Below are 26510 nucleotides of genomic sequence, written 5' to 3' on the forward strand. Positions count from 1 at the left end.
ATTATTATAGAAGTTTGATATTTTATTTATTATTTTTTTCCCAGCTAGAGAAGAGAAAGTAGACATACTCTGACTTTAGGGAAAAGCATTCACTAAAAGTCTGTAAGCTAAGGAAACTTTAGGAAAGAAGAAAACTAATGGTTCAAAATTTTAACAAATTAATCATGAGAAATGGAGTTCAAGTTAATAATCATGCTGGGCAAGCATTTAATCATTTTCACAGGAAATCACTAGATTGTACCAAGATCAAATATATGTCCACTGCAGATCGATTAAAAAATCATAATGGTTAAGATCATAGATTTCCAGGTATATCTTCTCACATAAGTAAAAAGAAATTATTTATGTGTCCTACCTTGCATACTCTAGCTATCCTGGGAATCATTAATTTTCCAAAAAATTCATACTCCACAGACACTTCTGTGAAAAAGAAGTAGATTTTGTCATCTTCTCCATCTGTGCTATTTGGATTTTTTCTGATCACATCAGCAAAGACAAAACTAGGTTCTGTAAATTCAAAGCAAAAATTAGTGTCTTACACACACAATATATAACTTAATTCTATTCAATACCTTACAGAGTTTTTTCTGATTCCCTCATTTGTATAACAGATGTCTATAAATCAGCAGGAGAAAGTTGAGAGGTTGGGGGTGAGGTGACAGGGGGCACAGACCAAGATTGTCTGACTGATTTGAGAGTGAAAATCTTGGGTTCAGGGAGTAGGCACAGTGTTAAAAGGGAAGGGTTTCTTAGGGGTAGGAGCAGTTATTGGGAAGTGAAAGTGATGTTGAAAAAAGGAAAAGATCAATAAAAAATGTGTAGCCACATCAAATAGGAGGGGAAGCAAAAATCAAGAACTCAGTGAAAGTTGGTCTCTTCTAGAAGTCTTACAAGAAATAATGCAGTAAAACTCATTCTTTGTTAAGTTTCTTTAAAATTTTCTTACCATTAAGCCAAGGTATTGCATATTCTGTTCTCAGGGGACTTTGAGGGGAATTTCGAGAAATGATGGGTTCACTTCCCAAGAAATTGTAGGATGTCCCAGAGTAAAGCTCCCCATCTTTAGTGTGTTAGAAAGGAAGAAAAAGAAACAAACATTTCAAATCCAATAAATGGCTCACAATAATGAAAAAAAGTTCTTCATTACAACAATATAAATATTTTTTTCTACTTGGAGAATAAACAAACAAATTTCTCCAGGTTGAAGTAGGTCCTATTGTTTATTCCTATCTCTTGTTACTTTTCTTTGAGGTTTGATTTTACTTTGCTTTATGTTTTTAGACTATATTGTATTGAATTAAGAAACAACTAAACATATACATGTAATTCCAACACACCTACACAACTACATACATTGTCTTGTATATAACATAATTACAGTGGACACATCACACACTTAGTGCATAAACATGTATGACCTCAGAAAACCAAGGTGAAACTCAAAAAAGACTACACAAACAGAAGTGTCTACTATTTACCCAGAGGAAATATGATAAAGTCTGCATAAGTATTCTTATAATACATACAAATAGTACATACAAATAATAATTTATTATATACCATCATCCTCATACTCTCCAATCTTCAATCTCTTTCAACCCACTGGTTTCTTCCCTGCTGCCTACAAACACACCCAAGCCTCCCCATCCTAAAAAAATCCTCATTAGATTCTAGCATGACTCAGCTGTCACATATCTCTCTTCCCCTTCTTCAGCTAAATTAGTTGAAAAAAGTCATACATACATACAAAACTAGATTAAAAAAAAGAGTAAATTTGATTTTTGATGCCAACAATAATTCATATATTTTTGAAATGTTGAATGACTTTTATTAAGATCCATATTTAAATGATATGGATATTCTTAAAGAGCATCTAGTATTAAAATGGGGCAAAACAAATAAATAACAAAATAAAAAAATACCTGTTAAAGTAATAACAGACAGCACTTACCAACCATAATGGATGTATAGCTTTGTGCTGGATCAAATGGACACCTGCCTTTACCATCTTCATTTTTACCAACAAGTTCAAATGTTTTTAAAAGCTGCAGTGATAAGAGAGTTTAACAGAAGGATAAGCAAAATAAATGTGATCATAAGCTAATAACAATAACAGCTAGCATTTATATAGTACCTCCTGGGAGGTAGGTGCTATTATTATCTTCATTTTACAGCTGAGGAAACCGGGGCAGGCAAAAATAAAGTGACTTGCCCAAGGTCATATAACTAAGTGTCTGAGGCCAGAACATCTAACATCTAAAAAATTAATTAATAATTAGTAACATTAATTCATAAGAATTTTACATTTATACAGTAAGAATTGCATCTTTTTTTAAATAGCATTTCTGGACTCAATCTTAAGTAAAGCAAAAAGGCTCAATTATGAGATAACTTGAAAATGTTTTTAATACTTGAGGGAAAAAAGTATAAACAGAGAAAGGATGAAGAACACAGACTAGATCTATATACCAGCTAAAAATACATGCTACCAATAAAATTTCAATAAATTGTAATACTTGAAGAATTCTAATTAATTTATCTAGATCAATTAATTAGCATTTATTAAGCCCTTATTGCAGGCACTGTGCGAAGCATGGGGGACACAAAGAAAAAGTGAAAATACCCTCTGCTCTCAAGAGCTTATATTCTAAAGGAAAAACAACATATATTTAAATTAATACATAGAAGACAATACAGAATAGTTGCAAGGTAGCTGTAGCAGGGAAGTACTAGCATCTGGGGAAGAGATAGTGCTTGAGTTGAGGCTTAAAGGTAAGAATTACAACTAGAAGACTATTGCAATATTCCAGGTGAGAGGTGATGAAGATGTGAAATAGGGTAGACTGTGTAGGTGGAGGAGATATGTGACTAAAACTACCGAGAAAAAAAAAAATTACATGATTTGAAATGCAACTGATTAGATATGTGGGTGAGTGCAAGGAGCTGAGGATGACATGGTGGTTGAGAAACTGGGTGACTGGAAGGATGGTAATGCTCTAGACTATAAGAGAGAAGTTTGAAAAGGGATGGGTTTACAATAAAAGATAATGAGTGTTGTTTTAGACATGTTGGCCTTGAGATCCTTGCAGGAATCATTTGAAATGTCCAACAGGCAGTTGGTGATGTGGTACTGGAATTTAGGGGAAAGACTATGGTTGGATAGATAGATCTGGGAATCATCAGCATGGAGATGATGATTGAACCTATCAAGTTGACAAGATCAGCAATTGGAGAATACAGAGAAAACAGAAGAGGATCTAAGACAGAGAATTCAAGGACACTCATAGTTAGTGGGTGTGGCAAGGAAGAAGATGAAGCAAAAGAGACTGAGTAGTCAGACAGGTAGAAGGTGATAGCAGTGTCACAAAACTTCAGAGTCTCCAGAAGGTAATGGTGGTCAATAGTGTCAAGAAGGATGAGAATTCATTAGATTTGTCAATCAAGAGATCATGTATAACTTTAGAGAGAACAATTTCATTTGAATGATCAGATCAGAAGTCAGATTGCAGAGGGTTTAGAAGACAGTGAGAAGAAAGGAAGTGTATACATTAAATGTAAATGACTTTTTTCAACTAATTTAGCTGAGAAGGGGAAGAGAGATATGTGACAGCTGAGTCATACTAGAATCTAATGAGGATTTTTTTAGGATGGGGAGGCTTGGGTGTGTTTGTAGGCAGCAGGGAAGAAACCAATGGGTTGAAAGAGATTGAAGATTAGAGAGTATAGGGATGATGGTATATAATAAATAATGCATTTTACGGTTTGTAAAGTTATTTACAGCCATAATCTTATTTGATCCTTACAAAAACCCTGGGAAGTAGTTGCTATAGGTACTATTATACTCATTTTATGGATACCAAAACTGAGGGTCAGAGAGATTAAGTGACTTGCTCATGGTTATACAGTTAACAAATGCCACTTGAACTCAAATCTCTTTTTACTCCAAGTCCATTGTTTCAAATCCATCTTTGACTAAAATTTTTCTAAAATGATTTAGTGCACTTTTCTGCCTTGGCAAGTAAAGTTCTTGAAATGAACATCTATTCAAACTGTAAAGTACTAAAGATGTGGGTGGTATGGAGATTGAAATGAATGTATAATGGTCCTAGAAATCTGTTTGTCCCAAATAAATCTCTGATGTCTGGCCCTCTTGTTATCTGATTCATCCTTATAAAATAAGGATAAATATTGTGAAAAAATAAGTGAATTGATGTTTTTGTTATACTATTTTTTCAAAAAAACACTTACCAGGCACCCTCAGTAATGTGGGACAGAAGAGAGAAGTTTGATTTTTCTCTTTTAGATCTCTATGTCATCAGTTCAGTTCAATTAAATAAACATGATATGCATGGATGCAAAGATGTATGTATACATGTGTACAAAATGTTCTTATTTCCTTATTGTTGTTTGTCTTTTGTTCTCAAAGAAACCCATATTGACCTTAATATTGAGTATTTCATGTTAGGGGTCCTAAAAGTCTAAGAAAACTCCCTACCCAGGTGTTGTAGATCAAATCTTCTTAACTAATTCACCTAGACATCAGTAATGTGAAATAAAGTAATAAAGAAACTGTGAGTGGTTGGGGAGCTTTTTGAGAAAAGGATTAAATAACAGAAGTTCACAGTTCCATATGCAATCTTCTTTTTTGATCTTTGTATGCTTGAATGTGTTTTCTGATGATTAAATTCAAAATTTTTTTTAAAAAATTCTATTAAAAAAGGATGAATAAGTCTGTCAAAAGCAAGAAATTTTGAGAATTTAAGGATTCTCAAAACAAAGAAGGAGATTCTAACAAAGACTGCAGGAACAGACAGGAAGTTAATCAAAGGGAAAGAACATGAATCCTGTTTCTGAAAATAACTAAGTAAATACCCTAGGCCTCAACACTTACATAGAAAACCTAACATAGAAGCCCAAAAGAAAAGAAAAGAATTTCAGAAGCAGAAAACAATTTACATCTAAAATAGCTGTTAAAACATTTTAGCAGTGGCAGAGTCAAGATCAGCATAAAGAATGGTGACATTCCAAGGTCAGAAGTAGCAGAAACTCAAGTCAAATGACATATGAGAATTCCTTAACATGCCTTCAAATTTTTCTAGCTTTAGTCTTTGAAATACAGTGAAACAAAAACTGTTACCATAGCTAAGGCTACCTAGCAAAATTAAGAAAAGTTAAAATTTTAGTGAAAGAAAGGTGGATCACAGAGTACTGAGAACTAACATTTTTTTTTTTTTAGCATTATGCTAAGTCACATTCTGAACAAAGCATGTTCTTGTTATTTAGATCCAGTAGGTGCAGAAAGGCAACTCGTCTATAAATTATCATCTGAGGCTCTGAGACGTTAAGTGACACACCGATGGTCATATTGCCAGTATATGTCAGACCCCAGATGCGGTAGCGTGATAGCTACTAGGATCCCTGCCTTGCATACTGATTCTTTTTTCCATACAAGGCAGGGAAGTTGTCCTTGAGATGTGAGATCAGGGCTTGAGCTATTGATGAAACTTCTTGGTCTCCTAATGCCTAAAAAGCCTCAAAATAGAGTCCAAGTCCCTAAGACTTAGAAAATATCTCACTGTTGTGGAAGTCAAATATGTGTCCTTCTGATCAGATGAGTTTCTGTATGGAAACAAAGGTAGCTGAATCCTTGCTAAATATTCTTTGTGTGCTATTGTGAATTTCTTATTTATTATATGTAAGATAGTCTATAAGTATCACATTTCCTTGTATTCCTGAACCTGAACCACTGGACTGGTCTGAGTGAGGCCTGACCCCATAATTCCAGGTCTTTCTGTCTCTAAGACTGACCCTCTATTCATTATGGCACACTACTGTTTTAATGTAATATAGCAGAGTATTAAAAGTTGATTTAGAGAAAGCAAATTCCATCTAATGACTTTAAACTTTGCATAGTGGCAAAGAAAATAACAAAAATGAATGTGAAGGTGATCATGAAACACCATGATCATGAGATTGTGAGTTTCTTGAGGGCAGGGATTATCTTTAGATTCTTTTTGTATCCCCACTGCTTAAACATAGTGCCTGGCATATAGTAAGAATGTAGTAAGTGTATTTTGACTGATTGGTACCACCATGGTCCTTAAGATATAAGTGACATATAAACCTGCTTGACTGGGATTATTGAGATTAGTTCATTAGTGCTGTCAAAAAGTTTCATGGCATTTTACATTCTGACTGTATTTTCTTAATGTAAAGTTTGATAAACCTTACCAGATGATCACAAGTTGGCTGAAATGCATTAGTACCACACACATATAGAACAGTATCATTAAGGAGTTGTAAGACTCGGATATAGTTGAGACACTCTGTCTGTAATGAATAAAAAAAGGCAGATAAAAAAATTACCTAACTAATTAATGACAGATTCTCAATTATACTTCATTTACTTGTTATTCATGAATTTTAGAAAATGCATTGCCACATTTAATTTTATTGTAAAGCCAAGCAAGACCCTGAAGCTGACCTGACTCATTCCATCATTACAACTGTCAGATTGCTATACAAGTGCAAAACTGACTTTAGTTTAGATACAGATTTCTACTTGAAAAAAGAGTGATAACAACAAAGCAAAAAAGGTCATCTATAATTTTGGCTCAGAAAGCACATTTAGAAAATAACTCAAGACTCTTATAGAAACACCCAGACCATTCAATCTATTGCCTGAACTACTGCCAAGTTCATGCCAACTGGCATGCTAGCAAGAGTACAGAGATGTCCCTCGGATTTCCTACTCCTGAACTTTCCCTCTCCTGAACTTTCCCTCTCCTTCCTCAGAATGTATTTAACAGAGAATACAGTTTCACAGCGAGTCAAGTAGCTGGGTGAAGTTCCTATACTATGCCAAAGGGATGAAACATAAACAGAGTGAAACTGGCATGTGTGATGCACATCCAAACAAGTATCACAAGCACAGAAAATGGGAGCACTGACAGGGAGCTCAGCAGCTGGCCTGTCCAACCCATATAACAAAGGAATCCCCCAACTACAGTATTCCCTACAAGGGACTGTGTGGGGCAAACCTTGTTCCTTGCAATGATATCTCTCTAATACTGAGAACGCTAAGGGCCCACCACTGTACATGGGAATGGAGATGTCTAATGCTAAGACAACAATTAAGAAGGAGAATAAAGATCTCCTAAGCAAAGAAACAAAAAGCATTTAAGAATCCATTAGTACTATATGGCCAGGTCAGTGATAAACTCAGCTAAGAAAAATATATGTATTTTTAAATGGGCTAGAAGTAATTCATAGCTACAAAAACACTTTGCAATGATAATCCTCCTTGACCACATATCTCCTACTCAGCCAGTGAGGTAAACAGACAAACTTTGGTACTTGGCAACTTTTCTTTTGACATGTGACCACTGGCATTCAACAGGAATGGGAAGAAAGCATAATGGAAGAAAATAAGGGAATCACAGACAGGGCAAACAAGGGTGATGGAATCTCTGATGAGGTGTAGGCACACAGGTCAATGTTTGTTAAGTGGAAGAACTCGATGAGAGAACAATCTAGCTTAGTTGAACTAGGCACAAAAAAATCAATTAATGTCAGAACTAGAACTAAACTCTAGACTTCTAGGATGGGCTCCAACCACAGTGGTCCAATTCTAAGTTAATGTCTAATATAAAACATACTTTTGTCTTGTTTTAAAATAACTCTTAAAGAACCAAAAATTGTCTTGTTTCTGAGGTCTACTATTTATAGGGACTATTTTAATTTCACAACTCAAGAATCTAAACTGTAAATTAGGGACATTGTTTTAGATATTATTCAGAAAAAGGACAGTGCACTGGCTTTAAGTAGAGGGAAAAGAGGAAGTGGGTCATGACATTAGTAGACTGAAAACATAGGTTCCTTCTAGAATACCTAGAAACCACTTTATAAATTAGGCTAGGCTGCCTTGGGAAGCCCAAAACAAATAAGCATGAGTAACAAACAAGGCAATTACCATAGGTCCAAAATAACTTTCTGCACTAAGTGTTTCAGGTCACTATTATGAGCTACTCTCACTAGTTCAGAAGTAACCAATAAGTGATAATAGCTTGAAGGAGATTTGCAAAGTCCTTGAAACTTATCATTGTTTGAAACAAATAACTGGCCTACATTTCAGAACAGTGGACTTCGGGAGTTAAAATATTCAGATTATATTTTGTGACAAGCTGAATGAAAACAAGTTACCTGTTTAGATTTGCCCTTTTCAGAACATTTTGCTTTTTTATCTTCAGTAACTTTCCAGTATACCTGGTGGGAGGGAAAAAGAACCAATTTCAGTAGATTTTAAAGTTTTACAAGACTAGTGGCAGTATAATGAACAACTCCAAAAGCATATAGTATGAACAAATGCATAGACAACTGCTATTAACCTCCAGAATACTGTGTTGTAAAAACTGAATTTCAAAATGCCAATTTCATACCCATCACTGTGAATAATCCTGGAGTTGGATAAAGCTACTAATTATGATGTCTATTTTCAAACCACTTTCTTTTGGTAATGGTGGTAGGAGCAATTAAATTTCATTAAAAATTTCCTGTGTTTTATTAAATATAATAATAGCTAAATTAGAAAGATTAAATGGCTTTAAAGTATTGAAAAAATAAAATGAAGCAATATAAAATTTCTCTCAAATTTCTAAGAATTCTCTTATATCAAACTTCTCCCTGCTCTCTTAATAAACCAAAAATAATGTAAATGAAACAGCCATAAAAAGCAACTGAAATCAGATTAAACGTAATGACCATCCCTGATCTTGTGGAGCAGATCATAAAACATATCCTCCCTCAGGATGGTAGAGAGATGGAATACTAAATATATACTGTCACATGTGGTTGGTTTTGCTGAACTTTTTGTTTTATTTTTGTGGTTGTTTTTGCTATAGAGATGAGTTCACTGGACAAAAGCTATATCAAAAAACTAATATAAAAATAAAAGAAAGAAAAATCAATGATTTTTTTTAAACTATCAAAATATCTCAGTATAGAAATAGAAAATGCAGGTTTTTATTTTGAATATCTGTTAGTTGTGGTTCATCCTTCATTCTCAAAGAGGACCATGACATCAGGAAGATGATGCCATGACTCGGACTTGCAAGTGAATTGGATTTAAGTGAGGGAGGGCTGTGCAAAGTCACCAGCCTCACTTTCTCCTCTGGAACCCATATGGGTCCAATGGCTAGATAATAGATGAGGACAACTGGATACAGTGGGAGACCTCAGTGTTTTTTTTCTCTCTTAGGCAAAATGTCATGAATACAGAGCTTTTTCTTGAAAATAGTTCATTGAATTTTACTCAGAATATGAATTTTTTTATTTCAGTCTTGCCTGACTCTTTATGACCCCATGACCCCAGGGTTTTCTAAGCAAAGATACTGGAATGGTTTGCCATTTTCTTCTCCAGCTCATTTTACAGATGAAAAAACTGAGGCAAACAGGTTTAACTTTGCCTAGGGTCACATAGCTAGTAAGTGTGTAAGACCAAATTTGAAGTGAGGAAGTTGAATTTGATGCTATAATCACTGTGCCACCTAACTGCCTCCAGAATATGAGCTGAGTTTTGCAATTGCTTATTTCTGAGAGGCAAAAATTCTTTCATTATTGCAGAGGAACCCAATTTTAGACATAAGCCAAAGTGAGGATGAAGATGACCACAACAATTTCTTTATACATGATGAGGACTTAATTCAAGAAGAGTAAATCTACTAATATCATGATACAAAAAGGAAAGACTTCCAAATACATTAGAAGTAGTTTCCACTGGATATCTGGTGAACTTTGACCAAATGGAGTAAAACTTTAAAAACAAAACATGGTTCTAAATAATCCCTGCATCTGATACATGTAGACAAAAATCAACTTGTAGGCAAAAGCTTAAGTTTGTTGCCTTCCAAATTATTTTACTGGGAGGCACAGAGCAGAAGATAAGTAAGATACACTATTTATAGTAGCTGACTTTTCTTTGCAATATTTCATAACTGATGATAAAATTGATTTTTTCTCCCAGTGTTATGAAAAGAGTAAAGAAAGAGGTTGGATTGGATGATTTCTAAGGTCTCTTCTTCTAATTCTAAAATGCTAGGATTCAATATTTTCAGGTGTATTTTGTACTTTGAAGTATTTTCATACAAGTACTTTATAGGAAGTGCAAAGATCTTCTGCAAATCATTAGTTATTAGGTGTTTTTCTCCCCACCAAAAATGTTATCTTCACTCAGCAAAAGCAGATAGTTTCTACAATATGACTTGATGGCCTGGTTTGGTGGCACATGCTTGTAATCCTTATGATCAGGGAAGCTAAGGCTGGTGGTTCTCTTAAGCTTGGAAGTTCTGAGGTACAGTGGGTTGACCTGAGTGGGTATCTGCACTAAGTTTAGCACCAATATGGGAAGCTCCCAGCCTAAAGCACAGGTCAGAAATGAAGCTGTTCAAAAATTCCCTGCCTATCAACAGTGGGACTGGGCTCATGAGTAGCCATAGAATGTCTAGCCTGGGTGAGAGAGGGACATCCAATCTTAAGAATTAAAAAAAAAAAAGCCTCATGATCCTTAGCTCAATTCTTCAAGGTTTTAAAAGCCATTAGAACATTTACAAAATTATTTTCATCATTGAGATATACTGAAGCCAACTTTAAATACAATTAGATCATATGAAAGTCTGGATGTTATGAAGGCAGAAATAATTCCAGTACAAGATAAGTATCTTCTTTCTGGCATTAAAACTCATGATTAGGTGGTAGTATAAAATAAATATGAGTTTTAAAATGAAGAGATTTTTCATTATTAAATTGTGAACTTTCAAGTGTTTTTGCTATCTCCCTTTAATATTCCTTCTTCCTTAATTCAAAGAGGAATCATGATCTTAAGGATGTCATCTACCTAACCCCCCAAGTCATACCATCATCATAATACTCTAACTAGAACTGTGGCAAAATACATGATTGGGGACTGTAAAAAGAGGTGGGCTCGTCACGTAATTAGAATAGGAGATAAGAGTTGGACAGTCAGAATGGTATGGTACATTGATAAACTGAGATATTAAGAGAACAAGAGAAGAGTCACCTACTAGTATATTGAGTAGATTCTCTTTGGAAAATCTATGGCAGATCATGGATAAGAAGAGTTATTAATGTACTCTTCCTCGTCAAATTTCTTGTATTTACTTATCTGTGCACATGTCCTATATTCCCAATAAAATACAAGCTGTACTGTTTAATTTATCTATTTGTTTTTCCAGCACAATGTCTTATATTCACACTAGGTGCTTAATATTTATTTCTTGACTTGATTTTAATTGAATTGAAATATATGCATTTGGTTGGAAGAATGTGGAAAGAAAACTAAAATGGGAAATAAAAATGTGTCCATACCTCATGCTGTTTTTCAGCAATGTTAAGTGAATTCACAGCAAAAATCACTTCTCTGGCTCCTATGTACAAAGTGTCTTTTATTTTGTTTAGCAACAAAGTTGAATAGTTTGAGATTCCTGGCTCCTGAAAATGTGTAAGACGTACTTCTGTGAAGGAGGGAAAAAAAAATTACACAACTGAGTAAATAATGAGAATATTTTCAGCACAGGTAGTAATTTATTTTGGGCATTTTACTGATGCTATCTCCAAAGCAATATCTCAGTCTAATTAAGACACTATGAAATAGTAACAAAAGAACCACACTGCATTTATCTCAGGATTAGGTCACTAACCTAGAACACTAAAAAGGTAACTACTAAGTAACAGGTAATTCTTATATCTTGATAGGAGAGACTTGGCATCTTGATTGTTTAAAAAGTGCCAACTTTCATGGATAATATATTTGACCCAATTCTACTTTCTTGGATACTAGGTTACAGTAAAAAATTTATAACCCAACCTCATAGGATTATAGAATAATAGTTTAGAAGGTACTAAAATAGAACTGGAAAGGATTTTAGGGGCCATCTTGTTCAATTTCCTTATTGTACTGATGAAGAAAATGAGGCCCAGAGAGATTAAATTATTTGCCCAAGGTAACACAGTAAGTAGCAGAGCCTGGATTCAAAATTAAGTCCTTTGACTCCAAACCCAACTGTCTTTCTACTATACCAAACTGCCTCCATTGAATCTCTGTAACAATTTACATGTAAATTGTTAACTGAAAATGTCCTTTATTAGGTGGTTTAGAAGCAAAACACCACACCTTTATCTGGGAAGCTTCACAATAACAATTATCCATTTAAATTTTGTCTAGCTAAGGTTTTTTTTGTTTGTTTTAACTGACTACAGTTGGTCAGTTACAGTACCAAGAGCTTCACTTTGAGGATCTGCATATCCACAGGATAATAGGATTATGGATCTAACTCTAAAAAAGACCAGAGAGGCTTACACCTTTTACAAATGAGAGAACTGAGGCCTAGGGAGGTTAAATACTTCACAGAGGTAGTAAGAATCAGAAATAGGGTTTGAATGCATGTCATCCAAGATTCTAAGGCCAGTGTTCTTTTTACTGTACCATGTAATCACTTAAACATTTTACTTCAGTATTTTAAAAACCAATAAAAACAGATACTATTTATTTTCCATCTATATTTACTACTAAGGACAATAGTAACAGTTACGTAAGATAGTTGGTAGCATATTTTTCAAAGAAGAGCCAGTGCCATTTTCCCTCCTGAACTACTGGCCTCAAGTAGTCAATGTCTCTTGGATTTCCACAGAGTAAGAATTCAATAAATACTGCCTATTTTTCCCAATTTTGTCAGTTAGGAGAGATGTGCAATGATATCCTTACTGAAAGAAGCATCCCTTATTTCAAAATATCTTTTAATACTGAGATCACTGTGAACACAGCTTTTTAAGGATGCATAGAGATCCATGTCATTGCATTGTTTTCTAGTCAGCATTACTTCATCTTCTCCACCAGCATGATGTGAGATACTTTATTAAAACCTCTGTTAAATCCACTCTATCATGAAATAGTAGATAATAAAATGATCATTGTCCTTGTGAGGCATAAACTAACGAATAACCAAAAAAAACAATTTTCATAAAGCTAAGCTGCTAATGATAAATTTAAGGAGTTAGACATCATTTCAATGTTCTAATCCAGAAACGGGAAACCTGTGGCTATGAGGCCACATGGGGACCCTAGGTCCTCAAGTACAGCCCTTTGACCGAATCCAACTTCACAGAACAAATCCTTTTAATAAAAGGATTTGTTCTATAAAACTTAGACTCAGTCAAAAGGCTGCACCCGAGGACCTAGAAGGCACGTGTGCCCTAAGGCCACAGGTTCCCCACCTCTGTTCTAGTCCATAGAAACATGAAATGCTTAGAATTGTAGTTTTCTTAACGCAGCAGCAAAAAATATGACAATGAACACTGTTAATTACTCTTAGGTTTCTTTTTGTTGTTAACATCAAACCAATGGGTACACAGTTTCATTTACAAACCAGGATACAGATAAATTTTTACTCTGTTTAAAAAATAACAATAAGTAAGATCTTAAAGAGAAAGATCTCTAGGAGCATATCTTTATTACTAAATGTGAAAATTAACTTTAATAACTTAGATTCTAAAGCATAATACATCGTAATAGATCTATGACGTGAAATTACAATTATTAGTAATAGGTTTTTTAATGGTATTCTTCTAGTCATGATTTCATACAATGATAAATTTGAAATACAGCAGGAGACTGACCTTGCAATTAATTCTAATTGAATGCTTAATGGCTAGCAGCTTAAATGACCTTAATAGCTTTTTAGTTAAAGGCTTAATGTTTAAGTAAATAAACACTCAGGTGAAAACCCATCATTATGCACCAAAAACCAGTAAAAATTCTGAACATGTCTGTCCAAGTTTTATTCTTACCTCTCTGCTCCCAAGTGATTCTAGGTATTGGACCAAAAGCAACTGTTGTTCCAAATGACAAAACCAAAACTATAAAGAGTCCATTTAAAGCCATATTAAGCATCTTCATGGGGGGGTAGCTGTTGAACAGCTGCAGGAGCAAATGTCTTCAACTTATTGTATATCACAGGGAAAAATTGTTGAATGCAACAAAGTAAGAATTAATAACATGCAAATAAATTCATAAATGGAGGCATCCAAAAGGTTATTTCTCTGAAGGAATACTCCTTTTCCAGCATGACAGATGAAGAGAAACTCCACACATGGGGTTCTTCTTAAATATTATGTTGTCTTTGAAGAACATTCTTCTCCACGGTCTTGACAGAAAATGTAACTGTAGAGGAGTGAAAATGAAAGTGGTTAAAAGACTAAAATCATGAAGTAATCATTTCTGATTTTCAGGTTTTTTTTGCTCTGTCTTTGAAAATTTGAGAAATATTTTCTTATGGTTTCCTTCTTGTGAAGTCTGTTATAAAAAAGTTTAGCAGGTACAGGGAAGAGGAATACTTACAGTGTGGCAAGCTTAGATCCATATCAGTGCTTACCAATGTGAAAAGATTGGGAATTCCTGAACTAGAAGGGTACAAGAAAAGGAATTCCAACATAGAGAGATTCTCTGCTGCCAGACTCCAAGAGAAGAAAAATCCAAGATCTTAATGCCTTTCTGACCTCACTAATCCAATACCTCAGAGTGCAGTGGAGACCTACAGAAAGAGGCTTAAGTGTGATCAATAAAAGGACTTCCCCAATTTTCTAAGTGGCAGTGAAATTAAAAGTTGTGGAAATCAATTCGGTTGTTTCTCTTTGAAACATTCTCTTTTCTACTCCATTAACATTGCTGATGTCAGGGAGAAAATATCAGTCCTAGTATGGTATATGTAACAAGGCAATTTTGGCAAAAGAAAGGCGAATACCAATGGATTGTCATAAAGACATATAAAATGGTAAGCTATGAGCTACCAAACATTTTGCATTTAAGCAGGCTTTTATGCATTCTATCTACAGGAAGACCATGTAGGCACAGAGCTTTGCCTACTACTCTTCTGCCAAAGATTCCTGAAAGCTGAGTCAGGAAAGATAAAAATTGCAATTACAGAGATGTTGGAGGATGAAGGGTGTATAGTTCCCATTCCCCTTCTCTATTTCCTCTGTAATCAAGTTAAACAGGTGGTTCTGTAGTTTTCTCTTCTCTGCTCTCAGTCAGTTCATAAATATTCCTCGAGATTAAATTAACACCCAGGGATATACTATACTTTTGACAAGAAGCTTCAAAATGAGCAGAAAAAAAAAAAAACTTAGTCATGCTGTGAAATTAGTCTCAAACAACTGTCACATAATTTATCTTTTACATAATCATAGAGTTTAACAGTTAGAAGGGAATATAGTAGTCACCCAGTTTAACTGAACCTCAAAAGGAATTCCCAATATAATAATATCTTCACCAGGGGAATCATTCAGACTGCTTCAAGACCTCCAATGACGAGAAACCAACTACCTTTTGAGACAGTCCATTTCACTTTTGGACAGCTCTAATTGTTAAGAATTTTTTCTTAACATCAAGACTAAATTTGCTTCTTGAAGACTTCCATGTATTGCTCCTAGTTCTGCCCTCTTGGGCCAAACAAAACAATTTTAAACCCTATTCCATATTATAGCCCTTCAAGTACTTAAATGTTTCCCTCTTAGTCTTCTCTTTTTTAGGCTAAACATACCTAGTCCCTTTCAAATGATCCTCAAATAACATGGACTCAAGGTCCTTCACTATCCTGGTTGCTCCTATCTGGATACTCTTCAGCTTATCAATGTCCTTGTTTAACTGTAGTGCCCAGAACTGAACATAGAACTTCAGATGAGTTTTGAGAATGGCAGAATACAGAGAGACAATCACCTCCCAATCACTGGAAGTTATGCCTTTCTTTTCCTTTTTTTTGGGGGGGGGCTACGCAATGGGGTTAAATAACTTGCCCAGGGTCACACAGCTAGTAAGTGTTATATGTCTGAGGCTGCATTTGAACTCAGGTCCTCCCGAATCCAGGGCCGGTACTCTATCCACTGTGCCACCTAGCTGCCCTTTTCCAGCATGACACCAATGAAGCCAAAGATGTTCAGTCATTTCATTCGTGTCTGACTCTTCATGACCTCATAATGGAGTAGTTTGCCATTTCCTTCTCATGCTCATTTTATAGATGAGGAAATTGAGGCAAACAGGGTTAAGTGACTTGCCCAGGGTCACACAGCTAGTAAGTGTCTGAGGTCAGATTTTGAACTTAGGTATTCTAGACTCCGGGCTCAACATTGTATACACTGCACTGCCTAGCTGCCCTGAAGCCAAAGATAGCAGTGCTTTTTTCTGGCCACCACGTTAAATTGTTGACTCATATTGAGGTTTTTTTTTTTAAAAGAAAAATATATTTATTCAGCATGGGGCTCCACAGCCTCCTTCTTTGCTACCATCCTCTCTCCTCCCCACCAGGGACAGCTGATTTGTCTTGTGGCTATGACCTCGGTTATATACCCCTACCCCCATGCTCTCCCCCACGCCCCATATCTTCATGTAGCCGAGTCTTCATAACAGCAGCACGCTCTCAGGCCAGTCTTGCTTACAATAGCAAAACCTTGTTCTTAGGGATTTTAGGCATTTGTGGTAGGAGGAATGGACATCTAACTCTACCATCTGAGGAACATCTGAGTGCCTATCAATCTGGGACCAGATGACACCTGTTGGGGGTCTTCTTTTTTCACTGGATAACTGGAGGTGGACAGATCAGTCTTCCAGATAGCCTCTATCTCATTCCGCCTTGTTGAACAATCTTCAGAACTTCAGAACACTCTTCATGATTCGCCAATGGGGAACTGTTTGGGTTGTGTGCCATCAGCCCTGATGAAATGGACATATTTCTTTGATACTGCTATTATTGCTCTTTTCTTCTGCTTCACTGGGTTGGCTGTGAGAACTGCAGTACTCAGGTTCAGGTCCCATTCCCCTTGGAGGTGGAAGGATAAGAACATCACTTGCTCCAGATAATCTCCTCAGTCCCCTAGTCCAGAACTTTCTGCTTTTCTATCCAAGTCTATAGCCTATGGCTCTGACACTTGTCTGTTTTTTCTAGAAGGATATAAAAGTTTTGAGCATCATTGACATTTCCAGTTTTTCAGCTAGCTTCCATGTGTTTGATTACATCCTGCCTTATGCACTGGAATGTCCTATAGGGGCTATATTTCTGGATCAGGTACCAAAGCTTGGTGATGTCTATGTAGAGTGTTTCAATGATCAGATTTTTGGTCAGGTTGTATAGGTGGAGCAAGAAGGACTGAGTTCTCAGAAGCCTCATTTGAGATAAACAAATTCTTTCTCTGGTCCTGTACATCCACCCTGTACTTATTCAGCAGGGAGGCCAGTCTTCTGACTGCCACATTAAATTGCTAACTCATATTAAGTTTGCAGTCCACTAAAATCCCAAGACCTTTTTCAGAACTACTGTCTACTTGGAAGATTTTTTTTTTGCATTCCAGTTTAGACTAAAGAATATTTCATTTAATTTTGACTAGATTCAGGCAAAGGCTCTTGACCAGTGGAGTTAAACAGAAACAGATCCCTTCAGGCCATACATTGACTTAGAAAATACAAATTAATATTATCTAGGTTGTACTGTATTTTTATTTATTTTGTTAAACATTTCCCAATTACATTTTAATCTGGTTCTGGCTGTACTGGCTCACATTTGATATCTCTGTTCTCCACTTTCAAGATATCCAAACTGTCATCAATGTGTTAGCTATTCCCACTAGCTTTGTAAAAACTGAAATTTTATGAATATTCCATCTATGCTTTCACCAAAGTGATTGGGGGGGGGCATTAAACAATGCAGGGCCAAGAACTGATTCTTGGGATATCCCACTGGAGACCTCCTACCTTGGTGGCACTGAACTACTGTCTGAGTCTGGCTATCCAACCAGTTCTGAATCCAAAAAATATTATTGTCTAGGTATCATCACTTCATCTTCTCCACAAGCAGAGCATGAGATACATTATCAAAACCTTTGTTAAATCCAAACAAACCATAAACACACACACACACACAGAGTGTATTTCTCTCAACAAACAGCTCAGTAACCCAGACAAAAAAGGAAAAAAGATTAGTTTGGCATGATCTGTTCTAGCTTTTGGTACATGAGGAAGTTGCAACAATTGAGCAAGCTGATGAAGTCTGTGTATATGTGAAAACCCAGTTATACTGTAATTACCAAAAATGACCAATATTTAAAAATTTTAGCATATTGTATGAAATGTACTAGACTATTCTTGAGTTTACCTAATAATTTGTCCACATATTTTAAACTCTGCTTAACGTGCTTTACTTAACCAAGTTTTTTTTTTTTTAAACTATTAATCTTTGATAAAGATTGAGTACTTAAGAGAGATTAGATAACTGCTCTGTTATATAATTAGAGCTGGGTTAATCTACAGAGAGCCCCTCATTTCTGCTAAGTGGTTATTAGAAGATTTCATTTGGATGACTCTCAGCCTCCTTGGTTTTTATTTTTCATTTTATCCTATACAGCAGATGTTCTTAACCTAGGTTCAATGAACTTTAAAAAATATACATACTAATAATTGTATTGTGATATAATTGGCTTACTTTGTAATCTTATGTATTTTATTTTATGTATTATTTGGAGAAGAAGTTTCACAGACTATTACCAGGTTCCCAAGGGGTTTCATGACACAAAAATGTTCAAGGAATCCTTCCTTTAGGTGTGTTTAAGTACCTTATATTTAATATTTTGTGGTTTTATTCATAAAGTTCCTATGTATATCTTAGTAGTTAGACTCTTAAGTATTTTGTTTATTCTATAGTAATTTTGAATGGAATTTCTCTTTCTATATCATCCAATGAGTTCTTTTGGTAGAATACAGAAATGCTGTGGGTTTATTTTATATCCTGCAACTTGGATAATAATTGTTTCAATTAATTTTTTAGTTGCCTCTGTGGGGTTTTCTAAGTACACCATCCTAGTGTCTGCAAAAAAAAGTGGTAATTTGTTTCTTCTTTGTCTATGCTTATTCCCTCAATTCCTTTTTATTGTCTTATTGCTATACCATTATATAAAATTTTTAGCACTATATCAAAATAATGACAATGAACATCCTTGCTTTATCCTTATTCTTACTGGAAAGGGCTCTAGTTTATCCCCGTTTCATATAATGGTGGTTCTTGGTTTTAGATATATATTATTTACCATGTTAAAGAAGGCTTTATTACTATATTTTTTAGTTTTTCCCTCAATAGAAATGGGTTTTACATTTTGTTGAAAACTTTTTCTGTTTACTGATAAAACCATATGATTTTTGTTGTTCTTGTTAATAATACAGTCACTTATATTTATAATTTTACTAAAATTAAACCAACTCTGAATTCCTGGTTATAAATCTATAGTATGAAATCTTTATGATAAATTGCTGTAGCCTCTGTGCTTGTTTTGACTCTCCTTGGTTTAGGTATCAAGTCCATATTTGTAACATTGAAAGAACTAGGTAAAATCCTTTCTTCTTCTATTTTTATAAATAGTTTGGATAATATTGGAATTGTTTTTAAAAAATATTTGATAAAAGGCACTTACTTGTAAATCTATCTATCTAGTCTTTTTCTTTGAGAGATGTTTATATCTTTTCAATTTCTTTTTCTAAGATTAGGCTGTTAAAATTATCTATTTCTTGTTCTGTTACTCTAGGGTATTTCTATTTTCATAAACATTTATCCATTTCATTTCAGTTGTCAGTGCTATTGGCATATAGTTGAACAAAATAGTTTCTAATAATATCTTTTATTTCTTCTTTGCTTGTTTTTTTTTGATACTGCTAATTAGGCTTTCTTCATTCTTTTTAAAAAATAAAATCAGCCATTGGTTTATTTATTTTATTGGTTTTAAAAAAAGCAAGTTCCTAGTTTTATGTATTAATTCAATAGTTTTTAACCCAATTTTATTAATCTTGTTTTATTTTATGATTTCTATTTTGGTGTTTAAGTGAGGTTTCTTATTTTATTGGTTTACTATATTTTTAGTTATATGCCAAATTCATTGATTTATTTTGTCTTTTGTTGATGAATTTATTTAGAAATATATATTTTCCCCTAAGGACTGTTATGGCCCCATCCCAAATATTTTGTAATTTTTTATCATTGTTGCCATTTTAAATGAAATTAGTTATTATTTCTATGATTTGTTCTTTGACAAATCAATTCTTTAGGCTTAAGTTATTTTGTCTCTAGATTATTTTTAATACTTTCTTCAATGGCCATTTATAATTTTTATTTCATTACATTCAATGAAGGATACGCTCAATATTTCTGGTTTTCTGCATTTGAGGCTTTTAATGTCCTACTAAATGGCAAATTATTGTAAAGACATTTTCTACAGTTAATTTTTGTACTTCCTTTTCCATGCTTTTGACTCTTTCTTGCATACCTCTCATTTCTTTTCCCATTTTTTCTTCTATCTCTCTCACTTGACTTTTAAAATCCTTCTTGAGCTCTTCTAAGAAGGCTTTTTGGGCTTCAAACCAGTTCATATTCCCTTTTGAGGTTTCCCATGTGGGTTTGTCGACAATGATGTCCTCTTCAGAATTTCTGCCTTGATCTTCACTATTCCCATAATATGAATCTATCATATGTTTCTTTTTGCTCATGGTGTTTGCTTATTTCCTGGCCTTTAAAGAGATTGAGCTCTCCTACTCGGGAGCAGAGGGCACTGATCCAAGCTTCTCGTGTTGGAAACCTAAGGCCTGGTCACTGGCTTTGTGTGCTGGGGCCTCCGATGTTGGCAGTTGGAGGCTGTAGAGTTTTGGCAGCTTACCTGGTGTTGGGCTGGAATCAGCAACACTGGAACTCTAGGGGTAGGACTGGATAGTCTGGCCCCTGGAGGTTGCCTGCTTTTCCTTTCCTTTTGCTTTCTTCAGCACCTTTCTGATGGATGTTGCAGGGTGTTTATCCACCTGGGGCCCTTTGGAGCGCTGCTTCTCTTAGTTTTGCTGAGGCACTGGGAGACCCTGTTGCTGTAGAATGCTGAGGCACCTGGTGGTTTTCCACGCTGGTTTCCACCAGTTCCCCAGCCCTCACTGAGGCACTCGGGGGTCCAGGTGTTAGTGTTTGCCTGCTCCACCACCTGGGTTTCAGTATCTCCTCCTGGTATGCTGAGATGGAGCTTTCCGCTAGCTTGCTAGGACACCTCCCATTCTGCACTGCTCCCCTTCCCCAGGGCAAGAGGGGCCTTTCCCGTTAATCCCTTAAGCAATCTGGGCTACTGGACTACTACATCCTGTCTTTCTTCTGGTTCAGCTGTTCCAGGGTTTTTCCTTGGGCGATATTTTATGGGCTTTCAGAGGTTAATACAGGAGGGTAAGAGCGACTTACTTCTTACTCCACCATCTTGGCTTTGTAAAGACATTTTCTGATCACACATTTTAAGTTTCTCTTTACTCTTTATTTTCTCTTTACTCCTATTTCCAAATATCAACTCAGCACTGATCTTTTCATCAGAAATGCTCAGAAATCTTCCCTTTCATTAAAGATCCATTTCTTTCCCCTAGACTTCTAGGTCATGTCATCAACAAGATGATGGGATAGAAATTTCCTCTAGTTTTCATGGCTTCTTAAAACTCTCCAAGATAAGAATTATGTACAAGAAGTAAGCAATTGCAGGTGTCTCCACAGTCTAAATAAGAACTTTAACAAAGAACTCACAGCAGAGAAAGCTAATCCCTAGAACACACCTGCTATCCCACCAGCTCCCACACTCCAGCATAGTAGCACAACTTGACCCATGGATGTGTGCTTCAGCAATTCCCTTTCTGCTGTTGCAATCTCTGTTGTGCCTCCATGGATAGAACCTTGCCTCAGGAATACAGGAATCAGAGTCCCTAGAAGTAACTTCATCAAGAACAATGGAAGATAGGGATCCAGGGAAGAGATATGATAGCTGATGGGAACAAAAGCTTTCACGAGGAGGGCAAGGGGTATTAATGAATTGAATAATCAGAGGCACAGGACAATTTTTATCATGGAACGGTATTTCTATCCTACCTGTCTCCTACAGGAATTGATACTTCTAAGAATGAGGCACAACAGAAGGAAAAGAGCAAGATCTACAAAAAGTAGTAAATGGAAACTTTAGAAGAAAGGACAAAAAAAAGTGTTTTAGAAGCTTTAGTGTCTCAGAAGCTTTATTCTATAAGGAATACAGAGACTAAAGCAGAAATAATTAAATATAATGGCCATGAATCTAAAAATAAAGACCCTAAATAGAAATAGAAGAGAAATAATAAGAACCAAAGAAAGAAATCCTTTTTTAAAAAGGTTAAACTCTAACAAATCAATTTGAAGGGGAGGAGAAAAGGGATTTAGCTTGACTACTTAATGGGGGGGGGGGGGGGAAATTAGGGAACCAAAAACAAAAAAAAAAAAAAAAGGAATAAAAAAGGGAAAAAAGAAAAAAATTGGGGGAAAGGGGGAGTAAAAAAAGGATAAAAGACAAAAAGAAAGGGGGGGGGGGGGGAGGAACTTAGGTAACCAAATACAAGAAAGAAATAAAAAGGAATTAATAAGAGAAATATGACAAAATTTGGGGAAAAGGTGACAAATAGGAGGGGAGATGCTCTAGGGTGAAGAAAAGAAACCACGTAGAAATATAGTTTCCTTAAAAGCAGATTAATCTAAAGATAACTGAAGAGAAAAAATACTTTCATTGCAGAAGAAAAACAAAAAAAAAACCTAATTAAGAAAAAAAACAATATTAGAGATAAATGAAGGAAAATATAAAACTGATAATTTTTTATGTGAATGGATTAAACAACTTTAATAATGAATGGATTAAAACCAATAAAATGAAACAGAGTGAAATATTGAAAAAGAAAACAAAAACCCACAATCTGTTCTTTTGTAGGAAATACATCTAAAAAGCAAAGAAAAACACAGAATAAAAACCAGGGATAGGAACAAAATAGACTATGCAACAAATGAATTAAAAAAAAGCAGGACTTGCAATCATACTATCAAACAAAGCAAAAAAAAAATCATACCATAAAAATGTTAGCAATAGTAGTAAAGATAAAAAATTAAAGTAATAAGTATAGGTAAAGAAGAGATAAAATTATCCCTATTTGCTGATGACATACTATTTTACTTAGAAAAACTTATGGAATCAGCAAAGATAATAATTAGGACAACAGCTTCAACAAAGTTGTAGAGTACAAAATAAATTCACAAAAACCAACAGTATTTTTATATAACAAAATCATGGGACAAAAACAAAAGGAAATCCAATCTAAAACAACTATGAAATGCAGAAAATATTTGGGGATAGATCTCACATAAAATACTTCCTGCACCAGAGTGGCAGAGGAGAGAAAGGAGTGTATTCAAGAGATGTTATAAGTTAAAATTGACAGGTCTTGGCAACAGAGTAGGTATAGGATACGAGAGAGAATAAGGAATAGAGGATTACACCTAGTTTGAGGGCTTCAGTGACAAATAGGACAGTGGTACACTTGATAGTAATAAGGAGGTTTTAAAGAGAAGAAAGTTTGAGTGAAAAATAATGAGTTCAATTTTGGAAATGTTTAGTTTAAGATGTCTACTGGACATTCAGCTCAAAATGTCTGAAAAGCAGGTAGAGATATGAGCTTGGAGGTCATCAGAGAGATTAGGGCTAGAGAGGTAGATTTAAGAATCATTAGCACAGAGCTGATGAGATCATTAAGCAAAGTAGTATAGAAGGAGGGGAGAAGAGGGCCTTGGACAGAGCCAGAGGGACACCCATGATTAGTGGGTGTGACCTGGATAAAGATCCAAATGAAGGAGACTAAGAAGAGGTCAGATGGAGAGGAAGAGAATCAGGAGAGAGTGGTGTCCCAAAAATCCAGAAAGAAAGAGAGTATAAAGGAGAAGAGAGTGATAGGCACCATCAAAGGTTGCAGAAAGGTCAAGAAGACTGAGAAGTGAGAAAAGGCTATTAGATTTGGCATTTAAGAGATCACTGGTAACTTCAGAGAGAGCAATTTTGGTGGAATGATGAAACTGGAAGTCAGATTGGGAATCAAGGGGGATTAAAGGAGTTAAGAGGAGAGTGAGAGGAAAGGAGGTAGAGGCACACACTATAGGTGGCTTTCTCAAGGAGTTTAGCCACAAAAGGCAGAAGACAATACAGGATGATAGTTAGCGTGCATGGAAGGATCACATGAGGTTTTTGGAATATGCAGGAAGCATGGGTATGTTTGTAAGCTGTAGGAAATGAGTGAGTAGACAGGGAGAGATTGAAGACAAGTGAAACAGTGGGGATAACAGAGTGAGTAATCTTTTGAAGGGGATAATGGGATCACTTGTGCAGGTGGAAGAGTTTGCCCTGGCAAGGAGTAGAACCATCTCTTCATGTGAGACAGAGGTGAAGTAGGAGTGGCAGAAGGCATCTGAATGAAATGAGATAAACAGGATGGGGAGAAGAGAGAACTGTTGGCAAATGGTCTCAATTTTTTCAGTAAAATATAAGGCAAGGTTCTCAACTGATAGTATGTAGGGATGGGGAGAAATGAGAGGTTTAAAGGAGAGATGTGCTATTTTGTCTAGTTCTAAAAAGTAACTCTGACAATTTGATTGAAATGACATTGGATCTTTAAAATGAAGTATAATTGCCATTTTCATTACATTGGTACAGCCCAATGAATATCTCTTCAATTATGAGAGTCTGAGTTTATTTCTGCAAAGAGTGTTTTATATACTTGTATATTCGTATAGTTCCTGTGTTTTTGAAGGTGGGCTCCCAAATATTAGATATATTCGGTAGTTATTTTGAATAGAATTTCTTTTTCTATAAATTCCTGCTGGATTTTCTTGGTAATATAAAGAAAGGCTGATGATTCGTGTGAGTTTATTTTATATCATTCAACTTTAGTTGTTAATTGTTTACATTAATTTTAATGGGCTCTCCAGATTCTTTAAGTAAAACATCATATCACTCTGCCTCTGCTTATTACCTCAATTTCTCTTTCTTGTCTTATTGCTAGAGATGGCATTTCTATCTAAGGTGACAACAGACATCCTTGCTTTGCATCAACTAGGATCAAATGAGGTAATATTTGTAAAAGTGCTTAGCTCAGTGCTGGCGCATAGTAGATACTATATAAATGCTTATTCTCTTCCCTTCTCTTCCTTCCCCGCCAAAATTTCTGATTTTTTGGAAAGACCACTAACTTCAAGCCTATTTCTTTAACATTAACTCCCAAGGTTGCCATATAGCTAAAAAACATGGAGTTATGGATTTCCATAGATTCTACACATGGTAGTTGTAAGTAGGATATAATATATTGCTAACAATATCTTGCAACATTAACAAGTCAAGAAATGGCATAAAATATCATCGATGACATGTAAGACTGGAAGAATAGGTGGCCTTGTCATCTAGTAAGAACGAAAAGCAATAGATATATAGCATAAGTGCTGTCCGAGGATTTTCAAGATATCAAAATAACCAGAGGGTAGATATTTAATATTTAATTAATATTTAATAAAGAATTTCTGGAAAGACAAGAACAAGAATAATAAAGGAAGAGAAAGTGTGAAAGGGGAACAATCTGCTCTGATGGAGGAAAGAGATGGAATTAGATGAGATGAGATTAGAGATCCAACTAAGCACTGGTGTCCTTTATCATGTGTCATTAAATTCTGATTCTGGAAACTTATATTACCTAAATTGAAACACCGTAAGTGAACAACGATTTTCAGACACTGGATGCTTTCCAAAACCATTCTCACCTTTACATTCCTCTCCCTAGAACATACTCTTGCTTTTTTCTGTGACTGCGCTTCATTTATAAATTGGAAAGATGGAAAAACAAATAAATCGAGGAGATGGACTGGAATATATAATTTCAAAAATAAATCTGGCTTAATTTTTGTGGTATAGTATTAGAGGCATTTACCATTTTAGATCTGGGTAATAATACATTGTGTTACAAAACACTGCTAAACCTATACTTCCATTTATACAATAGATAGTTTGAACTATTATACAAAAAACTGAAACGTTACATAAAAATAAACACATAAATCATTACACATACCCATTCATTTCTTATGCCTTCAAAGATACCTTATCTTAGTTTTTGGTTGATTGCCAATTAGCAATGGCTCCTGACACCATTAAGCTTCTCTGTTGCTAAGCCTACCCCTATCAAGTTTATCTAAAAATAAGCACTTAAATGTACAAGGGGCTCTGATATTTAAAGGAACCATGCAATGATCTTTCTGGCAAGCAGGCAATTCAGTGATCTTAGTTTTCTTAATTGTTATATATCATAGTCAGTTTTAAGATGACATGGCAACTTTTAAGTGCCTGCAAAACTAGACTCTTTAATTTAAAGCTAATAATGGGAGAGGTACTGGAGAATGGGAGACCTATTAAGAGGGAATTGCAATAATCCAGGTGAGAGTGACAAGGGTCTGAATTAGGGTAGTGGCTGTATGAGAGGAGAAAAAGGAGAAGATGAAAGTGGTATGAAGATAGAATTGACAACACTTGGCAAATAACTGAATATGAGGGGTTAGGGAAAGTAAAGAGTC

General features: G+C 35.2%; 1 protein-coding gene across 13 annotated transcripts in view; it reads right to left on the reverse strand.

Annotated features, from left to right (window-relative positions):
• The window catches only part of SEMA4D (semaphorin 4D), a 178783-nt gene that overhangs the window by 48890 nt on the left and 103383 nt on the right, over positions 1-26510 (reverse strand). For 12 of the 13 annotated variants that reach the window (XM_027874616.1, XM_027874611.1, XM_027874610.1 and 9 more), the window contains 7 exons: positions 13861-14233; positions 11383-11528; positions 8203-8265; positions 6232-6330; positions 1952-2045; positions 947-1060; positions 356-507 (listed from right to left, as the gene is read on the reverse strand). In XM_027874616.1, coding sequence (XP_027730417.1) covers positions 356-507; positions 947-1060; positions 1952-2045; positions 6232-6330; positions 8203-8265; positions 11383-11528; positions 13861-13969 — 777 coding nt within the window. In that variant the 5' untranslated portion in view covers positions 13970-14233. The remainder of the gene's footprint in view (positions 1-355; positions 508-946; positions 1061-1951; positions 2046-6231; positions 6331-8202; positions 8266-11382; positions 11529-13860; positions 14234-26510) is intronic. The other variant, XM_027874615.1, reaches the window with a different exon arrangement.

This window comes from Vombatus ursinus, unplaced genomic scaffold (assembly GCF_900497805.2).
Source record: "Vombatus ursinus unplaced genomic scaffold, bare-nosed wombat genome assembly UNPS02014807.1, whole genome shotgun sequence".
NCBI lineage: Eukaryota > Metazoa > Chordata > Mammalia > Diprotodontia > Vombatidae > Vombatus > Vombatus ursinus.